The following is a 19,282-nucleotide window of genomic DNA, read 5'->3' as shown; positions in this document are numbered from 1 at the left end:
AGGCTGGGAGCACAATCTGACCTCTATGGTAAATGACCTTCATGCTTGCCCATGGTCATACTTCCTTTTTAAAGCAGCATTAATGTCAAAGTAACTATAAAAAGTAAAACATATTTACACGTAATGCCGTTTCCACATAAGTTAATAAGTTAATGTTAAACTAGAAATGTCCTGTACATATATACTCTTCTGCAATGCTATTTCCATGGAGTTCAGGACTTGCGAAATTTCAAGTATTCGTTTCTTTACAGCCTCGGCAAAAAATGTGTAACTCTCAAGGTGGGCGAAACCTTGCTTCCTCTTTTCGCTCTACCGTGCTTACTCAGTGCTATGTACATCCCCGGGTAGGCCTTCGATTCATACACGTTGTAGCGATTAGGCAAGAGCCTTTCTTTGAATTCACACTCGTTATTGAAGTCCGCCTGAAAGAGAAGTTGCTTGTCAGTTGATGACTGTTCACAGGCAGTGCTCGTGTGATTAATCACAGGCTTCAGTTCCTCCTTACAAAACCATTCTTAGTGATGTGGTTGCGATTGTATACAAGCTTAGAACTAACTGCTGAACAAAGTTTCCCACCACTAACTGTATTGTATCACTCACTGTGGCTGTTAGCTCCCAGTTCTTTTTTTTTTGTAATTTATTTTTTATTGAAGTTCATCATCAAACAAACATTTCCACAAAATGTATTTCAGACATTGTACATATATATCATATATATCACAAATCTCCACAAAGTATTTATCTGAGGTATACACTTATAGAAAAGTGCAGAAAGAAAAAACAAGCAAAAGGAAAGAACTATGTACAAGTAGGGAGTGATCTTTTTTAACAACATATTCATTGATTTGTGGGAATAAAATCAGGCCTATGAGGCATTATGTAGTTGAACTATTTTTCCCAGTATGAATCAAATTGTTCCAGTTTATGATTAACAGATGCTGTTATCTTCTCCATTTTGTAAATGTCCATTGTAATTTCCATCCATGTATTTAAAGTTGGGCTCTCCTGTGATAACCATTTCCTAGTAAGAGTCTTTTTACCAGCCACCAACAATATATTCATTAAATATTTTTATCTCTTTTCAACCATTCTTGAGATATATGTCCAAAATATATGGTCTTACTCTCTAAGGGTATTTCACATTTAAAGATGTCTTGTAGGGCATTGTGTATCCCCCTCCAATAGTTTTTGATAACAGGGCAGTCCCAAAAAATCTGATAATGATTTGAATTTTGATTTCCACAATTTCTCCAGAAAACAGGGAGGTTACTATCATAATGGGATTTCTGAGAGGGTGTAATAAAATATCTTATCAAGTTTTTCTATCCAAACTCCCTCCATTCCTGTGAATTGGTACACTTCCATTGATACCTCCATATTATTGAGCTTTCTGTTCTATAAAGAATCAGAATGAGAATCAGGTTTAATATCAGTTAAAATCAGTGAAATGTTGTGAAATTTGCTATTTTTGTGGCAGTAAAACAGTGCAAGACATTTAAAAACTATGAATTACAATAAGATATATATATATATATATATGTGTGCAGATATAAAATGATATGATGTGTTTCATAGGAAGTGGAAGCATTGGAAAGGGTACAGAGGAGATTTACCAGATGCTGCTTGATTTAGAGAGTATGTATTATGATCAGAGATTAAGGGAGCTAGGGCTTTACGCTTTGGAGAGAAGGAGGATGAGAGGAGACATGATAGAGGTGTACAAGATATTAAGAGGAATAAATAGAGTGGATGGCCAGCACCTCTTCCCCAGGGAACCACGGCTCAGTACAAGAGGACATGGCTTTAAGGTAAGGGGTGGGAAGTTCAAGGGAGTTATTAGAGGAAGGTTTTTTTACTCAGAGAGTGGTTGGTGCATGGAATGCACTGCCGGAGTCAGTGGTGGCGGCAGATAGTGAAATTTAAGAGACCACTAGACAGGTATATGGAGGAATTTAAGGTGGGGGGTTATAAGGGGGGGGGGCAGGGTTTAAGGGTCAGCACAACATTGTGGGCCGAAGGGCCTGTACTGTGCTGTACTGTTCTATGTCTTATGTGCTATGTTTCTGGTTTTTGGTCACACCTTTTTTATTGCTATTTTGTGCAATTTTCTTCAGGGCAGCCTGCAGATAACGAGTGACACTTTGAATTTTGAATTAAATAAGAAGCACAAAAAGAGAGCCAAACAAAAATAGTGAGGTAGTGTTCGTGGATGCATTGTCTATTCAGAAATCTGATGGCGGTGGGAAAAGGCTGTTCCTAAAACACTGAGTGTGTGGCTTCAGGTTCCTATACCTCCTCCCTGATGGTAGCAATGAGAGAGGGTTTGTCCTTCATGACGGATGACACCCTTTTGAAGAATTATGAAAAGTTCAGAAAGAAAAGGAGTTCATGCAAAGGAAAGTACTGACACACATCCAGCTATCAGACTCACCCATACTGTCAAATCTGCGTGACATTTTAGTGTGATACGGGGGAATGTTATACTGCTGCTGTCAGACTTTGTTGGTGACTATACAATATTTCATTAGGAACTTTGCTGTGTCACCGAAGACTCTAACAAATTTTCTACAGATGTAGCACAAAGACCTTTCTAGCTGGTTGCATCTCCATCTGGTATGGAGAGGCCACTCCGCAGGATTGGGAAAAGCAGCAGAGGACCGTAAACTGAGCCAGCCCCATCGTGGGCATTAGTCTCTCCAGCATCAAGGATACCTTCAAAGGCTGATGCTTCAAAAGGGTCACATCCATCTTTAAGGACTTAGCCTCTTCTCATTATGATCATCAGGGAGGAGGTACAGGAGCCAGAAGAGCACTTCTCGATGTTTTAAGAACAGCTTTTTCCTCACCACCATCAGATTTCTGAATGGTCCATCAGCCCATGAACACTACCTCACTCTTTGCACTACTTATTTATTTTTTTATATTTCTTATTGTAACTTCTAGCATTTTTATTTGTGTTGCACTGTACTGCCACCATTAAACAAGAAATGTCACGACATATGTCAGTGATAATAAACCTGATTCTGATTTTGATTCTGATAGCTCACATTTATACAATTAGGAAAAATATAGAAAGGAAAGGACTGCAATGTACCTTAAAGGTCTGACACATAATGATAATGATCAAATTTAGTTTTATTAGTCCCTTGGGCAGTACTGTGTAAAAGTTTTAGACTCATATATATATATATATATATATATATATATATATAGCTAGGATACTTAAGACTTTCAAACAGTACTGTATTTGTCAATGTGGAGCAGAGAGCAAATGACGTTGGGAATGGCGAGGGTGGAGCGCTGCGGGAGGGATGTGGGATTGATGGCTGAGAAAGAGTGCCAGGAACAGTGGGGGTGCAGTGGTGTGTCGTGGGAGCAGAGACACCCAGCCCTGAGAAGCCAGGCAAGGCCATTTGATTCAAAACGATTGGTTTATTGATTATTACAGAATGTCTCTCTGGTGCTTCCCGTTCCTTCCCCTCTCCCTTCCCCTTTTCCCCACTCTCAGTCTATAATAGAGACCCATTTCAGAATCAGGTTTATCCTCATCACATACATCATGAAATTTGGAAATTTGCTTTTACTTTGCGGCAGCAATATGGTGCAGTTCGTATCTATATAAACTGTTGCCAAGTACTGTACGTTGAAACGTACAGCGAAGTGCTTCCTTTTGCGTTAACAACCAATACAATCCAGGAGTTACGCTGGGGGCAGCCTGCAAGTGTCGCCTCACTTCCGGCGCCAACATAGCCCACGTCTCACTGACCTTAATTGCACATTTCTTTCTGGAATGTGGGAGGAAACTGAAGCACCTGCAGGAAACCCAGGCGGTCGTGGGGAGAACGTACAGCGGCGGGAATTGAATGCTGATGGGTGGTCACTGGTGCTGTAAAGCGCTGCGCTAACCGTTACGCCACCGCGCCGCCCTCTCACTCATCTTGGTGTCATATTGGGGGTGTATTACACCACTGCTGTCAGCCTTCTAGTAAAATGGTGAACTGAGTGCTTGACCATTCACCAATATAAGGAACTGAGACCGAGGCTCGGGCCCACTCCAGGCGGTTCTGGGGATTCGGATCTAAGGACTCAATTTGCTGAGCTGGAAAGGCCCGATACTGTGCTAGAAAACCAGAAAAGAGAAGAGGATGGACATAGTTGATTTTACTCACCGCTGCATACAGTCGACCTTTGTTATTCATTGCAATGAAGGCATGGGTCTTTATACCATACAAACTGACCACTCCCAACTCTACTGTAGAAATCATTAAAAGACCTAAAGGGAAAAGAAATAAGAATCATAAATGTCATTAGACCATAAGAGATAGGAGCAGAATTAAGCCATTTGGCCCACTGAATCTGCTCCACCATTTCATCATGGCTGATCCATTTTCCCTCTCAGCCCCAATCTCCAGCCTTCTCCCCGTATCCCTTCATACCCTTCAATCCAGAATCTGTCAACCTCTGCTATAAATATACATAAAGACTTCCCTCCACAGATTCCCCACTCTCTGGCTAAAGAAATTCCTCCACATCTCCATTCTAAAAGGATGACCCTCTATTCTGAGGCTGTGTCCTCTGGTCTTAAACTCTCCCACCATAGGAGACATCCTCTCCACATCCACTCCCTCAAGGGCTTTTAACATTCAATAATTATTCTTGCCAATATAAATGTCATTTTGAAGATAAATTCCTTAGTCTCTCAGAGGCATATCACTTCTAGAACCTTCTACCTGGAGTTCACAAGAAAGCAAACCTAGTGGTTCACAAACACAAGAGGTCACAGGGAGAACATGCAAACTCCACAAAGTCAGCATCAGAGGTCAGGATCAAACCCTGATTACTGGAATATCAAGGCAGCAGGACCATAGCACCATGGGATATAGGGCCAGAATGAGGCCATTTGGACCATCTAGTCTGCTCCACCATTCCATCGTGGCTGATTTATTTTCTCTTTCAACCTCATTCTTCTGCCTTCTCCCTGCAACCTTAGCATGCTTGCTGATCAAGAACCTATCAACTTCCAATTTGAATATAGATAGATAGATACTTCATTGATCCCAAAGGAAATTGCAGTGTCACAGTAACTTTACAAGTGCACAGATATACAAATATACAAATAATAGAAGAGAAATAAGAAAGATTGAAAAAATAAGTTACTTTGAATAGTCTGACAGGAGGGGTTCATCACTTTCCCAGCTGTAGGTTGACCATTATAGAGCCCACCGGGCGAGGGTAAGAATGACCTCATGTAGCGCTCTTTGGAGCAGTGCGGTTGTCTTAGTCTATTACTAAAATTGCTCCTCTGTTCAGCCAAGGTGGCATGCAGAGGTTGAGAAATGTTGTCCAGCATTGCCAGGATTTTCCATAGGGTCCTTTGTTCTACCACAGCCTCCAGTGTGTCCATATTGACTCCTATAATAGAGCCAGTCTTTCTAATCAGTTTATTGAGCCTGTTGACATCGCTCGTGTTGATGCACCACCACACGTAAGATTGTACTGGCAGCAACAGACTGGTAGAACGTGTGAAGGAAAGGCTTGCATACTCCAAAGGACCTCAGTCTCCTCAGGAAGTAGAGGTGACTCTGGCCCTTCCTGTATGCAGGCTGTGTGTTGGTGCTCCACTCAAACCTGTCATCTAGATGCACCTCCTGGTACTTGTAGGTCCTCACCACATCTATGTCCTCACCATCAACAGTAACATGAAGCTGTGCAGGCTTAGTCTTTCTGCAGTCCATCACCATCTCCTTTGTCTTACAGATGTTGAGCTGTAGATGATACAACTTGCACCATTTGACAAAGTCCTCTGCAGGGCCCTGTATTCATCCTCCCCCTATGCACAATGACTTGGCCTGCACAGCCATTTGTGGCAGTGAATTCCACTGATTTGCCATCATCTAGCCAAAGAAATTCCAACTCATCTCTACTCTAGAGGGCTCTCCTTCTGTTCTGAGGCTGTGCCCTCTGGCCCTAGATTCACCCATTATTGGCAACTGCTCTCTACGTCCACTCTATCTAGGCCTTTCAATATTTGTTAGGCTTTAGTGAGATGACCCCTCACTGCCCCCATTCCTCTGAACTCCAGCGAGTACAGGCCCAAACACACAACACCCTCCTCATACATTAACTCTTTCATTCTTAGGATAATTCTAGTAAACATCCACTGGGCTCTCTCCAATACCAGACATTCCTCTTAGATAAGGGGCCCAAAACTGCTCACAATACTCCAAATGAGGTCTGACCTACGCCTTATAAAACCTTAGAATGACATCCTTGCTCTTATATATTCTAGACCTATTGGATGTTAACATTGCGCGGACACATCCTGCAAATTAACCTTTAGGAAACTATGTACCTTTGATTTCTGAATTCAGCCCCCATTTAGTTAATAGTCCACACTTTTATTCCATCTTGCAAAGTGCATGACCATACACTTCCCTATACTGTGGTCCGTCTGTCGCTTCTTTGCCCATTCTCCTCATCTGTAAAAGTCCTAAATCTCCTCTGGACCCTGAATTCAAGACTAACTATTGATGCACTGAGTTGTACATGGTTTCAAGCCATAAGATTGAAATAGTGAGTTTGCCCTATGCTCAGTCTCACAATTCCATCAGACAGGATTTAGTGAGTGTGCCCTATGCTCACTTGCACAATTCCATCAGTCAGGATTTAGTCTCCATATATGGACAAGTATTGCCCTCACAATACCTGCAGAACTAACTACTGCCACACCTCCCACTTATTCATGCTGGTCAATTGCTCCATAGTTGCTAGGGTTGCTGACCCTGGTAACTCCAGCATGAGGGTTATGCGTGGCTGTAATTGATCATTACTCAAGAAGAAGTTAAAATTTACATCCCATTGTAACTTTCCCATAACACAGATTTCCTGCTGACTGATCTGTTTATTTTACTGAAATAAACTTCATTATTTTAGTGAAATCCGTTTGCCATTTTGTATTCCAAGGTTGACGAAGGCTCAGCAGAAACATCAGTCTTCCAGATGGAAACAGAATGCGGTAAACAGAAACAAAAGCCACCCACGGAGTGGTGAACAAGGCACGTTCAAAAAATATTCAAAAGCTTTTCTCCTCAGCTTCACAACCTATGAACTCTCTTCCAAAGACTCTACGACTCATATTTTCAGTATTATTTATCTACCTATTTGTTTATCTATTATGCCTTTTGTCTTCTTTAGCTCATTGGTTGTTTGTCTGTCTTTGTGATAGTTTTTCATTGATTCTATCGTGTTTTTGTTCGAAGTTCAAAGTAAATTTATTATCAAAGTACATATATGTCACCACGTACAACCGTGAGATTCATTTTCCTGTGGGCATACTCAATAAATCTATAGAATAATAACCATAATAGAATCAATGAAAGACTGCCTAACTTGGGTGTTCAACTATGAATGCCTGCAAGATAATGAATCTTATACTATATGGTGATAATAAATTAACTTTGAGCTTTTGAACTTTGAACTGATATGGTCACTTGGAGTGGTATTAGAAATACTACATTATAAAATAATGCAAACTCTGACATAAGTAGAGATCTACTGTACTTTTGGTGGAATTAGTATTATTCAAATAGAAGCAGAGAGAAAGTTGACAAAACTTTAACTAAGATCAAAGCACTGTGTCACACATTGAGGTGATTCACACCGCACAATCACTAATCCCTGAGCCCTGGTATATTATGTTGCAAAACTGCTAGCTTCTGTTACAAGTCTTTCAGTGTTGTCAACTTTCACTAATCAGAGCTCTACTGATCATCAGCAGAAGTAGCTCAGACAGTGTTCGAGGAAAGGATCGCCAGACTGGGTAATAATTTGTTGCAACATCATGTGCAATACGAGTAAACATGAGAGATTCTGCAGATGTTGGAAATCCAGAGTAACACACACAATATGCTGAAGGAACTCAGCTGGTCAGGCAGCGTCTGAAGTAATAGAGTCGTGCATTTGATACTTCTATTAAATTTGAAAAGATATGGAGACCATTTATTCATATGATGTAATATGACCCTGTTCCATGCCTATTTGATTTTCCAGCTTTAATCTTATTTATGTTGTGAGGATCGGAGTTGATGACGCTGATGATTATGTATTCTTGTGAGATATTATAAACAGCCCTTTTTTTCCTTTTTCCAGTTTTTCCTTCTTTTTTTTCCTTTTTTTTGCTTTTTTTTCTTTATTAGCTATTAGATTAGTAGTTTAGTTATTTTTGCATAAGATTCTTTTTTCTTTTTTCTGTTTTTTTTTATATTATATATTATGAAATACCTAGATTTACCTTGTTCATACATATACTGTATGGTTCATGTTTTGGGAAAACTCATTTATACTGTAATCATTGCTTATGTATTCTTTCATGTGCAATGGGTATTTGTATGTTTGTAATCCCTTTATCAATATATCAATTGTATTTTGTTCATATTATTAATAATAATAAAAAGATTGAAAAAGAATGAAGTAATAGAGTCCACATTTTGGGCTGAGACTCTTTAGAAGCAACAGATGTATACTTTGTTTTTGAAATTACTATTTTAAAGATGCTTTCTGATCAATAAACCATTGCTGAAATATTACATTGCTATTTAGATAACAGTTAGATAACATAGGATTAGAGGTCATAGGTTAAGAGTGAAAGGTAAAACACACTAAGTGGCCACATTACTTAATGAGTGTACAATTATGATCTTCGACTGCTGTAGCCCATCTGTTGTGTATTTAATGTTTAAATAATATTTGAGTAATCTTGTATATATATTGGCTGATTAACTATTCTTGTTTGTTTAAATAATTCATTACGAGTTATATGTATAAATACATGAATAGCATATGTCATGAGGCTACCGCGTAATACATGCCCGCCTTAGTTAAAGTAAACATGAAGTTGGACCTGCCCTCCCAGACTCCCGTGTCTTCCTTTGAATTAGTTTAAGGTTTTGACGATGCAAAACATAACACTATCCACTTCAAGGTTCGATGTGTTGTGCATTCACAGATGCTCTCCTGTTGTAACGCATGGTTATTTGAGTTACTATCATCTTCCTGTCAGGTTGAACCAGTCTGGCCATTCTCCTCCGACCTCTCTCATTAACAAGGTGTTTTTGCCCTTAGAACTGCCACTCACTGGACTTTTTTTTTGTTTATTGCACCATTCTCTGTAAACTGGAGACTCTTCTGTGTGAAAATCCCAGGAGATTAGCAGTTTCTGAGATACTCAAACCACCCCTTCTGGCACCAACAATCATTCCACAGTCAAAGTCACTTATATCATATTTTGTCCCCGTTCTAATGTTTGGTATGAACAACAAATGAACCTGTTGACCACATCTGCATGCTTTTGTGTATTGAGTTGCTGTCAAGTGATTGGCTGATTAGATATTTGCATTACCTGAGCAAAAAAAAACCTAATGAAGTGGTCACTAAGTGTACTTAATGGGAACCCAAGGAGGAACTTCTTCGCCCAGAGGTTGGTGCGAGCGTGGAACAAGATGCCAATGGAAGTCACGGATGCATGGCTGATTTCACCATTTAAGACAATTTTGCATAAGCACGTGGATTGGAAGGGTATAGAAGACAATGGTCCAGATACAGGTCAACGGGGGCTAGGCAGAATAATGGTTCAGCATGGATTAGGTGGGCTGAAGGGCCAGTTTCTGTGCTGTGGTGTTCTATGACGCTATGACTGCATTTCATCCTACAAATAAAATTAAAATTAAAAACACCTACAGAAAACAGACATCAGGAATGACCTCCAGACCAGGGAATTAGCCAAGAGACAGGCTCATTTAGACTAAGTAATTTTACCTCATTCATTAACTGATTACGGCTAAATCACATCACTGGAGGTCATTATAAACACAAGAGATCTGGCAGACACTGGAAATCTCGAGCACCACACACAAAATGCTGGAGGAACTCAGAATGTCGGGCAGATTCCATGGAGGGAAATGAATAGTTGACATCTTGGGCAGAGACCCTTCAATGGGACTTAAAACAGGAGTGCCGATGAAGGCTCTTGGCCTGGAACGTCGACATTTCATTTCCCTCCATAGTTGCTGTCTGCCCACTGAGTTCCTCAAGCACTTTGTGTGCGTTACTGCAGGCAACTTGTTTGATACTGTGAACAGGGGAACCCAGAGAAATATTCTAGTTGGATGCAAACTTCTCCTAAATACTGAAATCAAACCCACATCCACCATTTCCGCTGGTAGTTCATTCCAAACTCTCGCTAACGTCTGAATGAAGAAGTTCCCCGTCATGTTCCCCTTAAACATTTCGCCTTTCACCCTTCACTCGTGAACTTTAGTTCTAGTCTCACCCAATCTCAGTGCTTTCATTTACCCTATCAATACCCCTCATAATTTTGTGTACCCCTATCAAGTGGAATGTTGGCCTTTATTACAAAGGGAATTGAGTACAAGAGCAAGGAAATCCTCTTGCAATTGTACAGGGTCCTGGTGAGACCACACCTGGAGTATTGTGTACAGTTTTGGTCTCCAGGGTTAAGGAAGGACATCCTGGCTGTAGAGGAAGTGCAGCGTAGATTCACGAGGTTAATTTCTGGGATGTCTGGACTGTCTTACGCAGAAAGGTTAGAGAGACTGGGCTTGTACACGTTGGAATTAAGGAGATTGAGAGGGGATCTGATTGAAACATATAAGATTATTAAGGGATTGGACAAGATAGAGGCAGGAAATATGTTCCAGATGCTGGGAGAGTCCAGTACCAGAGGGCATGGTTTGAGAATAAGGGGTAGGTCATTTAGGACAGAGTTAAGGAAAAACTTCTTCTCCCAGAGAGTTGTGGGCTGGAATGCACTGCCTCAGAAGGCAGTGGAGGCCAATTCTCTGGATGCTTTCAAGAAGGAGTTAGATAGGTATCTTATGGATAGGAGAATCAAGGGATATGGGGACAAGGCAGGAACAGGGTATTGATAGTAATTGATCAGCCATGATCTCAAAATGGCGGTGCAGGCTCAAAGGGCCGAATGGTCTACTTCTGCACCTATTGTCTATTGTCTATAAATCTTCCCTCATTCTCCTGCTCTCCAGGGAATAAAGTTCTAACCTATTCAACTTTTTCCTGTAACTCCTTGAGTGAAAGTCCCAGCAGTTTACATTATAAATCACATGCCTCCCTCATGCATGGCTGACAACACCATAGACTGCTTCCTGTAAAGCAGGCGTTACCAATCTTTTTTTATGCCATGGACCCCTATCATTAACCGAGGGGTCCGTGGACCCCAGGTCAGGAACCCTTGCTGGAAGGAGTTGGATCTGTCCAAGAGAATTGTAGAAGCCCCACAGAAAGGTCTGACGTGAGGAGTATAGCTTTATTTAATTTTGCTTATTTTGTGTACTTTCTACCAGAGCATCCCAACGTTTTCAGAGTTTCCATGGCTCCCTGTAACTAAAGGGGTTATCCAGCCAGGTTGGATTCAGGAACACACATCAGTACTGTTTCTCCTATCCATCTAACTTGGAACAAGCATCAACTAAAACTCAATCAAACAGGCATCGAGAACATCTGCCGAGGGTTGAAGACTCAGCCAGCTCCATCGTGGGCACTAGCCTGCCCACCATCAAGTTTATCTTTCAAATCATGATGCATCAAGAAGGCAGTATCCATCATTAAGGACCACCAGGAACGTGCCCTCTTCTCATTACTTCCATCAGGGAGAGGTATAGGACCTGAAGATGCACACTTAACATTTTAGGAACGGCTTCTTCTCCACTGCTATCAGATTTCTGAAATGTCCATGAACACGACCTCACTCGTTTTTATAATTTATTTTTTATATTTCATTTTGTATGTATTACAGTGTACTGCTACCCCAAAACAGCACATCTCATGGCATACGAGAGTGATGCTAAACCTGATTCTGATGCTGGTATTCAAAGGGGATAAAACCTTGATGTCTGCAGTCCCCAAGAGCAGGGATAAAAGACCCCCATTTTTCCCAGGCCCGGATTCACTCCTTATCTCACCACAGGATCTGCTTCCTTCCATGTCTTGCTGCTCCAAACGTTCCCCACCGGGAGTACACAAACGGAAACTTCGATGGTCTTTATGCTCACCAGAGCACAGATTGAACCGTTTAATACTGCCATGGGAGAAGGCATGATAGGGAACCTCCAGAGATAAAGATTAGCTTTATTTGTCACATGTATATTAAAAATAAACAGAGAAGTGCATCATTTTGCATTAAGGGTGTACTGGGCACAGCTTTGAAATGTCGCCACCAACATATCATGCCCATAACCTGCACATCTTTGGAATGCGGGAGGAAACTGGAGCACCTGGAGTAAAGCCATGCAGATACGGGGAGAATGTACAAACTCCTTACAGACAGTAGTGGGAATTGAACCCCAATCTTACAGATGCCACCCCATGGGATAGACTCCATAGGACACGTCTGTCTCTTATCGTGTTGGAAGGAAATATGGGGATGGGGAGAAATTCTGCTTGCCTGCACATTGCCGGATTTTTGAATCCTCTCCTGCAGCTGTGAAAGTCCAATCATCGAGAGTAATGAAGGAAAGAGAGAGATGGCTTCTTGCGATGCACTGTGACTGAGCCAGGGACAAGAACGTGGATAAGGTAGACGATTTATTTTATTTTTTTATCATTGTTTTTATATTTATTTTTGCACTACTTATTTAATTTAACTGTTTTATATAAAGTAACTCACAGTTCTTTCTCCATCATTATGTATTGCTGCTGTGAGGTTAACAAAATCCCCGACATACGTTGGTGATATTGAACCTGATTCTGGTGAATTGAATGATGGACCAATCTCACAGGGTCATGTAGCCAGCTCCATGTTTTTGATTCACATCACCCCAACTTCTCTCAAAGACAAAGGTGAGCTTTATTTGTCACGTAAAGGTCTAGACATGGAGTGAAATGTGCCATTTGTGTCAAATCAAATCAGTGCAGGTTGGGCTAGGCAGCCCGCAGGCATCACCACATTTTTGGTGCAAAACTTAGCATGCCCGTAGCTCACTAACACTAACCTGTATGTCTTTGGAATGTGGGGGGAAATTGGGAGTACTCGTAGGAAATCCACTTGGTCATGGGGAGAACATACAGGCTCCTGATAGACAGCAGAGAGAATTGAACCCCAATCTCTACAGCTGTCACCGTAAAGTGATTGTGTGCACCACTACACTACATCCTCCATAATCTACTTGTCCCTTTCACAACATTGGTGTTTTGCTCCACATTCTAACAGATTCCCATTCACACCATCTCTGAGTGAAGACGTTTCTCCTGAATTTCTCATTGGATTTACTGTGCCTATCTCATATTCTTGGCTTTTGCTTTTTGGATGTCTAAAAACAATTACAACTACTCTGTGACCGTTCTAATGAAGTTCCTTCATAAAGTAAAAGGCCCCCAGTAGCTTACTAACCACAAAGCCTGCCACAAAGAAGATACCCAGCTTTGTTGCACCAACATGGGCAGAGCTGGATAGTCAAAGATTCAGTAGGATTTAGATCAGTTGTACACTGGCATCGAGAAATTGCATTTTAATCTGGGCAACTGTGAGGTGTTGCATTTGGGAGGTCAAAAGGAAGTATACAGTAAATGGCAGCACTCCTAGAAGAATTGATATGCAAAGGTTATCTTGGGATATGAATGCATAGTTCCCTCAAAGAGGCGGTACAGTTCTCCCTACCATTGAGCACATCTACAAGGACAGCTGCCACAAAAAAGAACAGCATCCACCGTCAAGGACCCCCACCATCCAGGCCATATTCCCTTCTCCTTGCTGCCATGGGTTGGAGGTACAGGAGCCTTAGGTCCCATACCACCCCAGGTTCAGGAACAGTTATTACCCCTCTGATCCATCAGGCTCTTGAATCATCGTGGATAATTTCATCTCCCTTAACTCTGAACTGGTTCCACAACCTAAACACTCACTTTCAAGGACTCTACAACTTGTGCTTAGTATTTTTTTGTATTTGCACAGTTTGTCGGTCTTTATGTGTAGTTTTCCATTGATTTTATTGTATTTCTTTGTATCTACTATGAATGCCCACAAGATAATGAATCTCGAGGTAGTATATGTGACATATAGGTGACTGTTTGTCCATCGTATCCAACTCTGTGACAGTCAGATTTATGCAGTTCTGTTGTGCGTTCATATGACATATAGGTACTTTAATAATAAACCCACTTCCAACTTTTGAAGTGGTAAAGGTGTATGGAACTCTTGCCTCCATCAGTCAGGGCAATGAGTATGAGGTGTATAAAACTTTGGTTAGGCTGCCTCGATATTGCGTTCAGTTCTGGTGGCCGCATTACAGGAAGGATGTGGAGGGTTTGGAGAGAATACAGGTGAGGTTCACTGAGATGTTGTCTGGAGTGGAGAGAATTAGCTAGAAGGAGAGGTTGATTAAACTTGGAGCATTGGAGCTTGAGGGGCGACCGTATAAAAGCATATAAAGTTATGAGAGTTGTAGACAGGTTAGATAGTCTGAGTGGTTTCCTAGGGTGGAAATGATTAAATACTAAAGGGAACAGGTTTAAAGTGAGAGGGGCAGGATTAAAGGAGAAATACGATGTGTGCTGCTTTTACACAGTGTGGTAAGGTGCCTGGAATGTGCTTCTAGATCAGATAGAGGAAGCAACATTTAGACAAACACATAAACAGGCAGGGAATGGGGCAGGTGTATACAGACCATGTGTAGGCAGGTGGCAGTTTAGTACGGTCAGTGCAGGCATGATGGACTGAATAGTCTGCTCCTCTGCTGTTCTGTGTCCAATATTCTGACTTAAGTGGTGGTGGGTGGGTGTGTGGAGTGCACTGCCAGTGATGGTGGTAGAGGCGGATACAATAGGGTCTTTTAAATGACTCTTCGATAGGTACCTGGAGCTTAGAAAAATAGAAGACTATGCCGTAGGGAAATTCTAGGCAGTTTCTAGAGTAGGTTACATGGTCAGCGCAACATTGTGGGCCGAAGGGCCTGTAATGTGCTGTAGATTTCTATGTTTCTATGTCTATGATTTTTTAAAACAGAGAATTGCAGAAATTAATCCATCAGACTGGGACCATGAAGGCAGATTGAAAAAGCAAGCAGGAAATCATTAAGTAATACAGTTAAATAAATGTGCGAGATGGAATTAATTTGTGGGGGAGAAAGAGAGAAGCAAAAAGAAAGTTACTTACCTTGAGAATAATGTAACGGGAGTTGCTGAAGTAACCTATCCAATTTTTAATCCAGTGGATTTTAAAATCAATCTCATCTTTCCTGCAATCATGTACTTTGAATGAGAAGGTGATTCATTCAGTCTGTTTATCCCACAGGAACTTAAGATAGACATATGGTTGAGGCAATAGTCAGAATGGATTAATAGGGCCGTCTTTACCTTGTATCTTTGGTTGTTTCAACAACTTTGCCTAGGAAACTCTGAATTAAACACCAGTGATGAAAACAATATTCCTGTAAGATTTGTACTTTAACGAATAAATTGCTATAGCAAAGTATTATCTGTGTAAGGATTTGGCAACTCACAGAGTCTCCAAAACAATAATGCCACATTTATTCATTAGAGGACATAAGACGAGGGAGCAGAATTAGGCCATTCAGCCCATCAAGTCTGCTCCAACATTCCATCATGCAGAGTAATAATCCCTTTCAACTCTATTTGCCTGACTCTTCCTCATAACCTTTGATGCCCTGACATATCAAGAACCTACCAATCTCTGCTTTACTTATAACTCTGTGTTTGGATGGTAGTTTGGAACAGGGAATATCCGATTAGCTATCACCCTTACTCTAAATACCATCGTTGGTACCGAGAACGGTCATAATCAAAGAACATATATGTAACCATTGAGATTCTTTTTCTTGCAGGCAATAGAATTTATGAAAAATTATACATAAATAATTTGGCATGGCACTGTTGCATAGTGTTTAATTCAACTCTTTACAGTCAGGTGACCCATGTTCAGTTCCTGCCAATATCTGTAAGGAGTCTGTATGTTCTCATGTGACCGCTTGGGTTTCTTCTGGGTGCTCCGGTTTCTTCCCACAGTCCAAAGACATACCGATTGGTAGGTTAATTGGTCATTGTAAATCGTTACGCGATTCGGCTGGGATTGAATCAGAGGATTGCTGGTTGGCGAAGCTCAAAGGACTGGAAGGGCCTATTCTGCGCTGTATGTCAATAAATAAAAGAAGTCTGACAAACAATTAATGTGTAAAAGAAAGAAAACTGTGCAAGTAATAAAAATAAATATTACTGAGAGCATGAGTTGTAGAGTTCTTGACAGCGAGTCTATTGGTTCTGGAGTAGTTCAGTGTTGAGATAAGTCGGGGGGGCATTACCAAAAGTTCAAGAAATCAATGTTCATTTCATCAGCTTGGAGGTTAATTCATGCCATCAGGTTCAATTCCTCGAACTTCTGGTAATGCCTCCTCCTTCACCATTCCCCATTCCCATTTCTCTCTCTCACCTTATCTCCTTCCCTGTCCATCACTACCCTCTGTTTCTCCTCCCCCTTTTCTTTCTTCCATTGCCTTCTGCCCTCTCCTGTCAGCTTCCCCCCTCTCCAGCCCTGTATCTCTTTCACCAATAAACTTCCTAACACTTTACTTCACCAACAGCCCCGCTTCCAGTTTTACCCATCACCTTGTGCTTCTTCCTCCCCTCACCCACCTTCTTACTCTGATTCCTCATCATTTTTTCTTCATTCCAGATGAAGGGTCTCATCCTGAAACGTTGACAGTATTCGTTTCCATAGATTCTGCCTGGCCTGCTGAGTTCCTCCAGCACTTTGTGTGTGCTACTCCAAAAACTATTATCCAACTAGCAGTTGTAGATTATCATTCACTGGAGGTACAGAATTCCTTCCATCAAATTATGAGATGCTACAAAATGACTTAATTTCACAACATATATCAGTGATTATGATACTGAAGCAACACACACAAAATGCTGGAGGGACTCAGTAAGGCAGGCAGCATCCATGGAGGGGAATAAAGAGTTGACATTTCAGGGTGAGACCCACCATCAGGACTTAATCTAAACCCGATTCTGATTCTGAAATTACCCCAGTTGAAGTTCTTGACCTTAAGAGTGCGTCATAAAACTCACCACCACAAATTCAATCAACTTGGGTTCCTTAATCATATTATCAAAACACGCTAGCTACAAGGCAGGTGACCACATCTACAGAGTCACATACTTAGTCACAAGGCTTGAATAAACCTACAACTTCAGTGTCCCAAGTGTTTTAATGAGATATATAAAGTATAGACATTAGTTAAAACCTACGCAAAGGTACAATTATCCATTATTCCAATTAGCCTGAAACATACTGGAATCAAAGAACAGAAGGTGCTGCCAGGCATCATGCCTGTAATATAATGCTAAACCATCAAAGCAACAAATACATTAGTGGTACAGCCCCTTAACAATTACAAAGGCATTGTGTGCCTATGACTCTATATCATTTAAGAAATGTTTGGATAGCTACATGGATGGAAGGGGTATGGATGACTATGGCCCAGGTACAGGTCGATGGAAATAGGCAGAATGATACTTCAGCACAGACCAGATGGGCCAAAGTGTCTATTTCTGCGCTGTAATGCTCTGTGAATCTACGATGTGAAGAACGGATTTGAGAGGCGCATGGAGAGTAGCAATGAGAGTTGTGGCAGCTGCAGTACATGGATCTGTAGAGAGAGAGAGAGATTTGAACAGGGTGACTGGTTGGGGCACGAATATTTCCACTGAAGTATATTCAACACCAGTGAAATAAACCCAGAGTTTCCCTTTTCTCTTCAGCTCAATTAGAGGAGCTTCCTTCAAAGTCAAAGTAAATTTATGTAAAGTATATGTTAACATGTACTACCTTAAGATACATTTTCACGCAGGCATTTAAAGGCAATAGAATTTCTGAAAATCTGTATATAAACAAAGACTGACAATGTGTAAAAGAAGAAAAAATATGCAAATATTAAAAATAAATATCACTGAGAATATGATTTGTAGAATCCTTGACAATGAGTCTGTAGGTTGAGGAATCCATTCAGCGTTGAGGTGAGTGAAGTTATCCACGCTGGTTCAGGATCTCGATGGTTGTAGGGTAATAACTGTTCCTGATCCTGGTGGTGTAGGGCCTAAAGCTCTTGTGCCTCCTGCCCAATGGTGATAGTAAGAAGTACAGGAGCCTTAGGTCCCACACTACTGGATTCAGGAACAATTATTAATTTACAACCATTAGGCTCCTGAACTGGATTACGAAAGCCAACTCTAGTCCAGGTAGTGGTCACTAATAATTGTTCATTCATTCACTGTAATGAATTTTCACAAGTTCAGGTACAAATCTGCAAGAGAAAGTCAAATGCTCTGTGCTGCCTCATAGAAACAACTCTGTCTCGGATCTTGGACATCACCGTTTGCCTTTCAGCCTTATCTATGCTGAGAAGTTTTACTGTGTTTACTCCCTGGCTTCCTTATTTACTCTAATAGCAAAAGAGGCCATTCAGCCCACCACATTCATGCTGAGAATCATCAAATCCATTCTCTCCCTCACGTAAGCCCATCAACTCCCCTTCAATTCTTTTGCCATTCAGCTACATTAAAGAGCCATTTACGGTAACCAATTCTCCGAGCAATCCTTTGGGATATGGGAGGAAACCCTTCTCCATGTTGACCATTCTGTTCTATAGAGAACAGAAAATCTATACTATTGTATTCCTTTATTCTACTGTGAATGCCTGCAAGAAAATGAATCTCAGGGTAGTATATGGTGACATATACAGTACTGTCAAAGTGTCTTAGGCACTTATATATAGCTAGGGTGCCTAAGACTTTTGCTCAGTACTGTAGTAATTGTATGCATTGTACTGTACTGCTGCTGCAGAAAACCCCCCAAATTTCATGACATATGTAAGTGATGATAAACCTGATTCTGATCTGGGTCTCTATTGTGGACTGAGATTGGGAAGGGGCAAAGAAGGGGGAATCATGGTTAGGAAAAGGGGAGCGGGAAGAGCCAGAGAGACATTCCGTAATGATCAGTAAACCATTGTTTGGAATCAGATGACGTTGCCTGGTGTCTCAGGGCTGGCTGCACTCGTGCCACCCCCAACCCATGGCACTTCTCTGCCACCTGTCCTGCACCCCTCCCACAGCGCTGCACTCTGTCATCCCCAACATCCTTTGCTCCTTACAGATTTACAAACTCACTCTCTGCTCCACATTGACAAATACAGTAATGTGCAAAAGTGTTTGGCACCCTAGAATCTATATATAT

The 19,282-nt window shown here is 41.2% G+C and overlaps 1 protein-coding gene across 1 annotated transcript in view; it reads right to left on the bottom strand.

Annotated features, from left to right (window-relative positions):
• Positions 1-245: 245 nt before the first annotated feature.
• Positions 246-19,282, bottom strand: part of LOC132380882 (fibroblast growth factor 4B-like) — a 60,782-nt gene continuing 41,745 nt past the window's right edge. The window contains exons 4-5 of the mRNA XM_059949800.1: positions 4,170-4,273; positions 246-422 (exon numbers count right to left, since the gene is read on the bottom strand). Of these exons, the coding sequence (XP_059805783.1) occupies positions 246-422; positions 4,170-4,273 (281 nt within the window). The remainder of the gene's footprint in view (positions 423-4,169; positions 4,274-19,282) is intronic.

The sequence above is a fragment of the Hypanus sabinus genome, chromosome 25, assembly GCF_030144855.1.
Source record: "Hypanus sabinus isolate sHypSab1 chromosome 25, sHypSab1.hap1, whole genome shotgun sequence".
Taxonomy (NCBI): Eukaryota; Metazoa; Chordata; class Chondrichthyes; order Myliobatiformes; family Dasyatidae; genus Hypanus; species Hypanus sabinus.
The sequence above is the reverse complement of the archived record's forward strand: the minus strand, read 5'-3'. Positions and strand labels throughout refer to the sequence as shown.